Genomic DNA, 11,224 nt, shown 5'->3' with positions numbered 1-11,224 from the left:
ATATTTTAGTACATTTATAGAATTGCTAAAAATTTATAAGATTTATGCATTCTAGATTTAGGATTTTGATATTAGAATCGAATTATTAGAAATTTATATAATAAAACATGATGATTATCCCACTCTTTTGCCTCAATCTTTACCCTCTACGAAGAACATATCACAATGACAACTTTATTTAATTTTTCTTCTTATTATTCTCCTTCTTATTATATCTTTTTCAACTTTGTCTATCATATTTCCTCTTATCTCATTTCTCCATAATACTCACTCCAATGTTTTTATCTTTCTCTTTTACCTTAACCCCCAAAGAGGGTGCTATGTCTCCGCGCAAACTCTAGTCATATATAACCAACTTACATATAATATTAATTCATCAAGATTCTTTTATTTCATATGCCATTCTAAAATGAAAACGTTAGAAGGAAAAAAAAATATAAGGATATCGCGTATACGAACTCAATCATGCATATAAGTGTAGAGTCCAACTAGCCTTACTTAGTACGATTTCAACTCTTAAAAAGGGTTGGTGACCTCACCTTGTGGCATCCAAAACATGGTTTGACACCACATGATTATAAATGACAAAATATTATGAACTTTAAACAAAATTATTATTTTTCATTTGTTAAATTTTAAATTTTGGAGTTTCGTGGAAGTTTAATAGTCATCCATTTTCAAAATCATCAATCAAGTTCAAATAAAATTATTATTTAATTGAGTTTTTTTCATGAAATCTAAAGGTAATGGTGTTGGATTGCTAATGTGGTAATCCATTTGAGCTCAGGACCCTTACCAAGAGTTAAAAAGAAAGTGTTTTTCATAATTATAGATTTCATAAACTTGGTAATTAGTTCTTCTACATTTCCTTCATAATACATGTGGCGTTCATGCGTTACGCCACATAATGCATATATATGAAGGTTTTGGCATTATCCCCCCCCCACCCAATAGTAAGAGAGTGAAAGACGAAGAATGACTATTTTCCCGAGAAGACAATTTAAACTTTGACTAACGGTAAAGTCTGCAGCTTTCGGAGTAGACAATTTTAACTTTGACTCACGATAAAGTCTATGGCTTTCGGAGTCCCCACCCCCCATCTGATTTAGCAGCGAAGCATCTCTCCTCTCTCACTCTCGTGAAGTAAGTAGTGCTTCATCGTCGCTTAATTTAGCTGGAGAACCGCTAAATTTAGCAGCGTTCATGTCCTTCATCAATGTACGACATTTGGGGGAGATTTTCATCAGAGATTGCTTGAATCTGAGCTAACTATGCTGGTTTCAGAGTTCCAGATAAACAAAATTACTCGATTAGTAGGTACAATCCCGAAGCTTCAGATTGAAGATCTTCCACTGTTTTATAATTTTCTCCGTTGTCTTTTTTTTTTTTTTTTTTCTATGTTTGTGTGTGAGAGAGATACAAAGAGTTCTCTGTAATTGATTTGAGATGTGGTAGATTGAGAGTTTTTTTTTTTTTTTGGTTCGATTATGAGGGATTTTTGATTTGTAGCATTTGTGTCTCGATGCTTCTTGATTTATAGTTTCTGTGGAGCTTCTGAGATGAAATTGTGGTAGAGTGAGAGGTTGTTAGTGAAATATGCTTTTTATGTTACCATTAAAGAAAATATTTGTCTTTAATGTTAATTGTCTCTTGAACACTTGGTTAGGTTACTTGGATGAATCTTTTTTTTTTTCCCCTTGTAATAAGTATTTTCTGCTCTTTTGGTTGGTTAGTTGTGTGGCTTTGATGTCTTGTTGTGATCTTTTGATATAAGAATTACAAGATTACTGTTTGATTAGTTACTCTACTAATGAGATTGCTTCCATGTGTATGTTGACTTAGAAACATATGATATTCCACAATGTAGTGAAATTACTTATATACAAGTCATGTCGAATTACGAGTTTTATCAAATTTTATCATATTGTTAATGTGCTTCGACTGGTTAATGTGGGTATTGGTGTTGGTCGAGTTCTCACTTTGTACACCATGCTATAGACAAGTCTTTTTTCCTTTGCTCAATGATAACTTTTGACAAAGAAAAATTTTGGGATGATGGAAGAAAGCACTTATCTCTTGTTGGTATATGGGTGATTGACTTTCTATTCAACAAACTCTATTACTGATGAAAAAAAATCCTTATTTTATTTTGAATTGTACCGTAATGGGGCTTTAGCTTTATTATTTTCCCTAGTAGTTGTAACACACGTATGATGCATCCTAACAACTTCAACCTTTGTTAATAGGAAACACTGACGCTATTATTTGGCTAAGGCGAGGTATCAAATATCGGGAGATCCTCTGGACATCTCAACTATCAAAATAACTATCTTTTTTCTATTGTAATACAAAGAATGGGCTTGCTCTGCAGCAGGCACCACCATTACAGTGAAGCCCATACCGAAGAAAATGCACAGGTAACAATTGAGTTAGCAATGGATGAGACCTTGCCTATCTCCATCTTTGATTGTGCCGTAGTAGGCCCTTTGAAACTTTTTATTTTCCATGTGATATTTTTTTTGATAAGTGTAATATATTGAATGAAAGAACACAAAGTACAAGGAGGCCGAGGCCTTGTACATAAATAGTTCCATCTAAAAACAAAGTCATCAAAAGTAATCCCCATGAAATCAATGTTCTGTTTCGCCCAAAGATATAACAAACCCAAGATCCCAAGAAAATGCTGTGAGAGCTTCTTGGCATTTTCTGTTTACACTCCCAACTTTCTCGTCATTTTGTGCTTTTCCCAGGCTGCAGAAATAGAGAGGCGGCTTGCTCAAGAAACAAAGGATGAAAAGCTTATCCATAAACTTCTACTACTAGGTAAGTACAACTTATACCATGTCTATTAGTACTTGATATTGTGGTATAGAAACCTTCTCCTTTCTTGCTTATGTGGTTATGTTTCATTAGACTCATTATTTGAAAATCAACAAGGTTGCAATAGATTAGTTGTGGAGAGGAAATTTGTTATTCCTCTCACACCTTGTAAATTCTATGCAAGGTACCACTGAGATTTGATCATGTATGCATGTTCATTAACTCAAACTCAATGCGGACTGGGGTACTTGCTATAATTAAGAACATGTATGACAGGATTGTGACTAGTGCGGGAATAAATAGTGAGGAGAAAAATTAGTTTCGAGTTACAATTAGTTTACATCAAGGATTCATCTTTGAATTCGTATTTTGTTTGCTCTATAGTTATAGATGAAGTGCTGCTCATTTTGATATATGTTATTTGCAAATAACATTATTAATTAATGAGACTAGAGATGTAGTCAGTGCAACACTAGAACTGTGGAGAGATGGTTTGGAGTTTAAGGGCTTTAGAATAATTGGAACTAAGAAAAATATGTAGTGCACTTTTAGTAGTAGGACTCATGGAGAGGAACAATCAATAAAATTGATGGTTAGGAAATATTTTGAAGTGACTATTATCGCTACCTTAGTTCTATTATACACAAGGATGGAGAGATGCTTGGGAGTTTAAGGGCTTTAGAATAATTGGAACCAAGAAAATTTTGTAGAGTGCAATTTTAGTAGTAGGACTCATGGAGAGGAAAAATCAATAAAATTGATAGTTAGGAAATATCTTCAAGTGATTATTATCACTACCTTGATTCTATTAAAGCCGGATGGTTAAAGTGATGGTATTCTTCTAGAGTGCTATGTGACTGATGCATCCCAATCAAATTAAAATAAAAAAAAAAAATTGTAAGATGATAGTAATTAAAAAAGAGATTGATGAGTGGAGGAATTAAAAAAGATAAAATTTAAAATGATCAAATTTGTGAAAACATAGTAGGCTCAACAGGTCATAAACTAAGAGAAAGTCGATTGAGATGGTTTGGTCATGTGCAACGAATGCTCATTGCAGTCCTCAGTTAGAAGGAACATGCAAGTTGATGATTGTAAAAGAATGAGAGAAAGACTCAAAAGAGCATGGATTTAGGTAGTGGGAGCTAATGTTACCACACTTGCAATAACAAAGTAATACAGTTCCAATCGGAACCTGAAGTTGACAAAGGAATAGTGAGTGAAAAGATGATTGCAACACACAACTTAAGTAAATATCCCACGTCACTGTGGAATACTAATACTTTATTCAAGAGAAATCAACGAAACTGTCTGTCCCCTCAGTACCTTATATCCTATCGTAAAGGAAATTAAAATAAAATGAAACCTGAGACCAAAAAGTAAAGCTAGCTGCTGTAATCGACCCTTACCATAATTAATAAACTAAAAAAAGAAAGCCTAATGCGACAAAATAAAATATAGAAAGAACAACTAATCCCATGAGCTGGCTGGTGTAGCAAACATAGCAAGATTCCCTAGTCACGGAAGCGAATCGGTTTCCGAATCTCCCGTTGAGGTCGGCCCTTGTTACCTTCAATATTTATGGAATTAGGAATGATTTTGTTGTAGATCTCACCATCCACTTTGTTGTCCATGTGTTTATTATGATCGTTGATTACGCCATGACAAAGGATACAACTTTTGAAAGAATTGAATGGAGCAACAGAATTTGGGTAGCCAACCCCAACTGTTCTGAATAACGATTTGAAGATGATGTTGATAAGATAAACATTTGATGTTCATATCTTTCTCTTAATAAGTCTGTGATCTTTTGAAGATCAGGGGTTCTAGTTATTTAGTTTAGGACTTCATGTGTTGTCTCATCTTCTAAATAAGGGTTCTCAGATTTAATTTTATATCTGTTATGGATTCCTTGGATTTAAAATTCTTGGAATGCTTTTTAATTCTGTTTTTTCCTCTCAATATCTCATGATCGATATATTGTCATTAAGGGGCTGGAGAGTCAGGAAAGTCCACTATTTTTAAGCAGGTAAATCTTACATCTGTTCAAAACCTTGAACCACAAACTATTTGTTTAACACAATTTTGTGATCTGTGGTGACATTATTCTCCATGAATGGTTAATATACAGATAAAGCTTTTGTTTCAAACGGGCTTTGATGAGGCAGAACTAAAGAGCTTTTTCTCGGTTATCCATGCCAATGTGTATCAGACAATTAAAGTACGCAAAACTGGAAAGGGTGTGTTGGTTGTTTCCTGTTTGCAAAATATGAAATGTATTAGTATGAGATGATCATTGGATATGTGAAAAATATTGGCATGAAATGAGTTGTAATCCTTATTCTCAACCTAATTGGATGTATTCCAACAGATATTGCATGATGGGTCTAAGGAATTCTCTCAAAATGAAGCAGACTCTTCAAAGTATGTTTTATCTGCTGAAAATAAGGTTTGAATATATGCCTTTTTTTTTTCTTTTTCTTTTTCTCACTAACTGGATCTCCAAGCATCGAGCTTTTCTGGAACAATCAACCATTTGGAATTCATAGAACCATTTTTAACATTCATCTATCGTGTGAATTTCTTTTTATTTTCAACTCCAGCTTGCCCATCGAAAAAAATATTTTTTGTTTTTTTGTCTGATAAGCAATCATGCAATTTTGTTTAAAGAGTGTTTGTTAGCAAATCATGCATTGTTTTTTCAAAAAACACATCCTCGTTTGCTAAATCCTGTGTTGGAGTTCCACTGTCCACTGTGGCAAATAGTGAATCTTTATTCTTTGCTCAGGATATTGGGGAGAAATTATCAGAAATTGGAGGCAGGTTGAATTATCCATGTCTGACTACAGAGCTCTCACAAGAGATAGAAACTTTGTGGAAGGATCCGGCAATTCAGGTATCTTCTTCATTTAGAAAATGAGCAGGTAGATTAGTTATCACTTGTCGTGTTTTCCTTCTTGATCTCACTGCTCTCAAATATGACTTTTCTTGTGCGGAAATCAAGTTTTTTTCCCCTTCTACATCAAGTGGAGCATTCAAAGTTGTTTATTTACCACATGCATGCAGGAAACATTTTCTCGCGGGAATGAACTGCAAGTTCCAGATTGTGCTCACTATTTCATGGAGAATTTGCAAAGATTGTCCGATGTGAATTATGTTCCAACCAAGGTTTCGTACACTAAGATTCTAATTATTTTCCCTGGTATCTTAAATCTGTTTGACAAGCAATTGTACAATAAGAATCTCTGATTTCCTTCATACATATGACTATGAAAAGGTTGGAAAGCTGGTTATCAAAAAAAACAAAAATGAAAAGCTTGGAAAGTTACCTCTGCTTGATAGAACAGCAGCTACAGAAAATGACAAGATTAGGAAATTGCGACAACTAACATGTCTGGCCTGTATTCAACTTCAGAAGGGACTTAGGCAACATATCTACAGAGTACAGGTAGAGCTAAAACCTGTAGCCCATTTAGTAATGTTAGTGGTTTTAATTCCAGCATACCCTCCAAAAAAAAAGAGGAAAGAGAAAAAAAAAATATATTTGCATAACGTAGTAAGTTATGGTTTTAAATGGCCATACCTACCTTTCCAGAATGATGTGGTAATCAAATTTGAGGTGCTCTTTGCCTCTTTAGAGGATAATTAAATTAGAAATTTGTAGTGGTGACCTCTAATTGGCAGCATTTGTCAAGCAAATGGTGGGGATACATATCTTATGCTAATGGCCTTATTTTGATTTTATAAAATTACTGCGCTTTTGGAGATAACTCTCCTGGGGTATTTGTCCCATTGAATAGCATCTTTGAAGTACTTTTTTTTTCGGGAATTTCTTTGTAGTATTTGTCTGTTAAATCATGCTCAAATTTGTCTTTCATATCTATACCTCTTTCTGGTTGCAGGAGGATGTTCTTTTTGCAAGAGTTCGAACCGCTGGTGTCGTAGAAATCCAGTTCAGGTTAGTTTCTATGTCAATTAAGAAGTGTTTTGCAACACTGATGCTCATCTTTTTTGTTTATGTCACATATGTAAATTCTTATTAAAAGAGCACAAGAAAAATACAACAGAACCATCCTGAGTGGTCGAGATGATTTCTCACAATTGGACCAGGAAGAAGAAAGTGAGAAAAAAGAAGGAAGAACATGAGAGCTAGCCCTTCCCATTAATAATGATATCCCATTTAACCATGAAGTCTTGAAAAACACTATTATCTTTAATAATAGATTTCCACTTAAACGTGAAATCTTTGATGAAAATAAAACATCATGAAGGCCTGGTTCTTCCCCATTAAAAAATCCTTTATTTTTCCTCCTTCCAAATTGCCTCATAGAACCACAAACAGAGAAGCATCTAAAGCAATGGCCCAGGGGACGAAAAAGGCTGAAGGGTACAAACTATGAAAAACTCTTGAAAATCAAGAAGAAGAGGCCTTCAGAACCTAATATAGAGAGGGACTATAGGAGGAAAGTGCCCCATTAAGTTAAGTTGTTAAGGCTTGAGGTGTGTTGATCCCATGACCTAGGTTCAAATCCCATTGAACATAAAGACAAAAGAAAGACCACCCTGATTGGAGGACTCAAGAAAACTATGCTGACATACCATTTAAAGGCTCCCACCTAAAACCAAAATCTTCAAAACATATCCTTTTGGAATTCCTTGACCAAGGGAACAATAATTGATTTACATCCAAAATAACTGCAGTTATCTCCTTTTCTTTCCCTATGAAAGCTGTAGCATTTTTCTCTTTCCTTACGTCAATAAATAGCAAGTGGGGCAACATGATATGCTGTAAGATTCGACCTCTAGCATTAAGAGCATTACACAACCAGCTAAAACAGAGGACCCCTCCACAGGAGGAGTCACAGTCCAATATAATGATGTTTTCTATGCTGAATTCTAAGGCTAGTCTCCTGTTATGACTCTAAAATCTACATCAAAGAACAATGGTGAGCAATCAATAGCACTTGTTTCTTGCTTAGTTGCAGAGAAGTTCTATTTTAGGTGCCAATCTTATTCCTGCTACCATTCCACTTCCTAAAAGAACTTTATTAAAACTTGTTTGCAACAGCCGCTTCCCTGCTTAGAGAGAAATGCTTGAACCTTTAACACAAACTATTCAAATATGGTAGTATGGAATAGTTTTATAATATTGTTGGTAGTAATGTCCATTTCCATCACTAAACACGCTTTACTTATGGAAGTTGAACATTTCTGCAGTCCTGTTGGAAAGAACAAGAAAAGTGGTGAAGTTTATAGACTTTTTGATGTTGGAGGCCAGAGAAATGAGAGAAGAAAATGGATCCATTTATTTGAAGGTGTTACAGCTGTGATTTTTTGTGCTGCAATTAGCGAGTAAGGTTACTATTCTTTTGATTGAATACTGTTGTTGTGAATGGATGGACTGATATGCATGATGTACTACTGACATTCAACATACTCACAAATGTTTAACTACCCCTCTAATTCTTATATGAACTTAAATAGCCCTTGATTTGAGATTTGGTGATCTTCATGACCCCAATATTCCAGAAAGAAAGGTCCTTAGATACACGTATGGAAACAAGTTCAAACTGCAATGGGACCTCTTTTTGTTGTTTCAGGGGTGATCCTTATGTTTCTCTGAAATGTTGGCATTTTTAGTGTGGAGGAAGATTCAGGTGGGAGTCCCTTACATTTAGTAAATGGACTAATTTGCTTTACTCTACTTTTCATCCAATGGATACTCTAACCATCAATCCCAATAGTCCAAGCCCCTGTTATGGATTGTTGATTTCCCTATGACATACTACTTGGATGGTTTTGAATCCTTTTGACTATCAAAGTTTCCAATGTAATGACCATTAAGTCATGAGGAGTTGGATGGTAGGATCATCTGTTTGCCTTACTTTTTGGACTATAGTACCTGCAAGAGGCGGAAGCAATAGACTAATTACAAGAACGAATGACGGTACTAGTGTTATGGTGAGCTCCATTGACAATCATAAGTTGATGCTTTTTGTGTCATTTGTATTCCGGGGCATCTATTTCTGTAATTTTTGTCATTGGGGAGCTTTTCTAGTTAGAGGAGAGGTGAGGGGCAAATCTGTAATTTTTGGGAAATAAGGTACAAGTTTGTAGTCTCTCCCTATAAATAGGGGTGAGATCGATTGGTTGGGGAGGCTTTTTGGCACTCTCACTACTGAGTTTGAGCGAGATTTGGGAGATTTATGTCCATGAGATGATCAGAAAATAAAGAAAAAAGAGAGGAGCTGAGAGCTCTGAATTCACAGAAGAACTCTATTATGGTCTTTTTCCTTTGTTTTTCATTCTTAATTTCCTATCTACATGTCTTGTGGAAATGGAAATGGTTTGTTATATTTCGTGGAGATATATTGAAATTTAATTCTATGGTTATACCTTGCTAGTCCTTATCCTGACAATGGTGATTCAGATATGATCAGATGCTTTTTGAAGATGAAAACAAGAACCGAATGATGGAGACCAAGGAACTCTTTGAATGGGTCTTAAAACAACCATGTTTTGAGGTTTTCTTCCATGAAACTTCTGCATAGGATCTTTATTTTCTTTCATTTCAGGTTTCTTTGGACTCAAACCTATTTCCTTCATGCAGAAAACATCCTTCATGCTATTCCTAAACAAATTTGATATGTTCGAGAAAAAGGTTCTAAAAGTGAGACCCATCACCTTACAATGGAGATTCTGTCCATAGGTTGCAATCTATCGACTATGTGGATCTTTGATGTTGTATATCTTGCACAGGTGCCACTAAATGTATGCGAGTGGTTCAAAGATTACCAACCCGTGTCAACAGGAAAACAAGAGATTGAGCATGCGTATGAGTAAGTGTGGTTTGCTTTCATAATTTAGGATCACACACCATTATGTAGGTTCCACCTATCAGAGTTGGTTTCACTAGTTCTTCTGTTTTGTTTTGTTTTGCTTCAATCCATCCACGTATTTATGTTGTATGTCTGATATATTGTGATGAAACTTTGCCACCAGATTCGTTAAGAAGAAATTTGAGGAATTGTACTTTCAGAGCACTGCCCCTGACAGTGTGGACCGGGTCTTCAAAATCTATCAGACTACTGCCCTTGATCAGAAGCTTGTGAAGAAGACATTCAAATTGGTCGATGAGACTTTGAGAAGGAGAAATCTTTTTGAGGCGGGTTTATTGTGATCATTGAGCAATTTGTAGACTACAAAATCATTTTTTGAAGAGCTTAATTATACCCACAAAAGCCAAAGCAACAGTTCCTTAACAGGCAGATGAAGCTCCCAGATTTGTAAATTTTTGTTCAAGTTTTGCCATCTTTTGTGTTTCAGAGCTGTTACAGCATTTGGCTTCCTATTCAATTCTTTTGTTCGGCTGTTGACTTGTATCTTGGGAAAGTCCTTCGATATTTTACTCTTGTTCTTATTGGATGAGTTGAGCAAGATGAGTTGAATGTGTGATGGACGTTTATATCTTTTTGGTATATAAATCATGGAATCGTGTATTTTGTTGCGAATCAGATGACTAGTTTGCGTATGTTGATATCTAATCATCTGATCTGACTTGACTATCAAATCTGATGGCTGATGCAAATTTTATACATGATTGTCTGTCCTTCCTTTCTCATTAGAAGTAAGGGTTACCCTTCGAATTAAGTGAAGATTGTAATTTAATGGTTCCGATCGTCTAATCTAAAGTAGCAAATATGTTCATACAATCTAAAATTCTGATCAATGACCTTCTTGACCTCTCTCGATACTAGACTTGTGTAATTGGTAGATTCAAGATTCTATGAAATTTCAGATTTATTTTTTGTGTGCAAAATATATTTTCATTTATTTTCTCATTTTTTTCAAAAATAAATTTAATGTTATTAATTAATAATATATTGATATATTTTTTTTAGTAGTTTTCAAATCTATGGAGGATAATTACATAAGGATATCACCTTACTAAGAGTCATTGGGCTCAACTTCGAACATTTAAAAATATAATCTCTCCTTTCTAAGAGTCATTGGGCTCAACTTCTAACATTTAAAAATATGATGATGCTTTAGGGTTGTAGAGGACACAAATCTATGAACTTTAGAAAAAAAATTATATTTCACCGTTAAATTTTAATTTTAAATTTTTGAGTTAGTTAGGTGGAAGTTCAATAGCCTTTTTTTTTTATTTATTAGATCTGAGTTTTTCGATGAAATTTAGAGGGCGGTGGTGTTAGATTGCAAATGGATTAGACCTTAGTAAAGCTAAAATCTTTACTGAATTATTTAGGAAAATGTTTCTCATTACATAATGTCTTTGGAATCGTAAAGCTAAAGAGACAACCCAAACCATTAAGTTGTCTAAATTTACAAATCTACCCAATTACATCACTGCAACAAACCATTTCTCCCTACATGTCGTTCA

At 34.7% G+C, this 11,224-nt stretch overlaps 1 protein-coding gene across 10 annotated transcripts; it reads left to right on the top strand.

The window, feature by feature from the left end:
• The first annotated feature begins 975 nt into the window (after window positions 1-975).
• On the top strand, window positions 976-10,319 carry LOC147397697 (guanine nucleotide-binding protein alpha-1 subunit-like). 10 transcript variants are annotated; one of them, XM_086449570.1, is made up of 15 exons: window positions 976-1,317; window positions 2,247-2,417; window positions 2,751-2,823; window positions 4,812-4,849; window positions 4,952-5,041; window positions 5,192-5,269; window positions 5,609-5,716; window positions 5,887-5,988; window positions 6,098-6,268; window positions 6,723-6,778; window positions 8,038-8,172; window positions 9,251-9,344; window positions 9,431-9,490; window positions 9,580-9,659; window positions 9,823-10,319. In XM_086449570.1, the coding sequence occupies exons 2-15, from the start codon at window positions 2,355-2,357 to the stop codon at window positions 9,998-10,000; spliced, it is 1,326 nt and encodes a 441-aa protein (XP_086305696.1). In that variant the 5' UTR covers window positions 976-1,317; window positions 2,247-2,354; the 3' UTR covers window positions 10,001-10,319. The 10 variants fall into 10 exon arrangements, 8 of the variants coding, with proteins under 8 accessions (XP_086305696.1, XP_086305700.1, XP_086305697.1 ...); XM_086449574.1 differs by having other exon boundaries at window positions 9,580-9,703; window positions 9,823-9,958; XR_015180331.1 differs by having other exon boundaries at window positions 9,431-9,659; window positions 9,823-9,891.
• Window positions 10,320-11,224: the final 905 nt, after the last annotated feature.

The sequence above is a fragment of the Akebia trifoliata genome, chromosome 8, assembly GCF_017979445.1.
Source record: "Akebia trifoliata isolate Shusen 1 chromosome 8, ASM1797944v1, whole genome shotgun sequence".
Lineage (NCBI taxonomy): Eukaryota > Viridiplantae > Streptophyta > Magnoliopsida > Ranunculales > Lardizabalaceae > Akebia > Akebia trifoliata.
The sequence above is the reverse complement of the archived record's forward strand: the minus strand, read 5'-3'. Positions and strand labels throughout refer to the sequence as shown.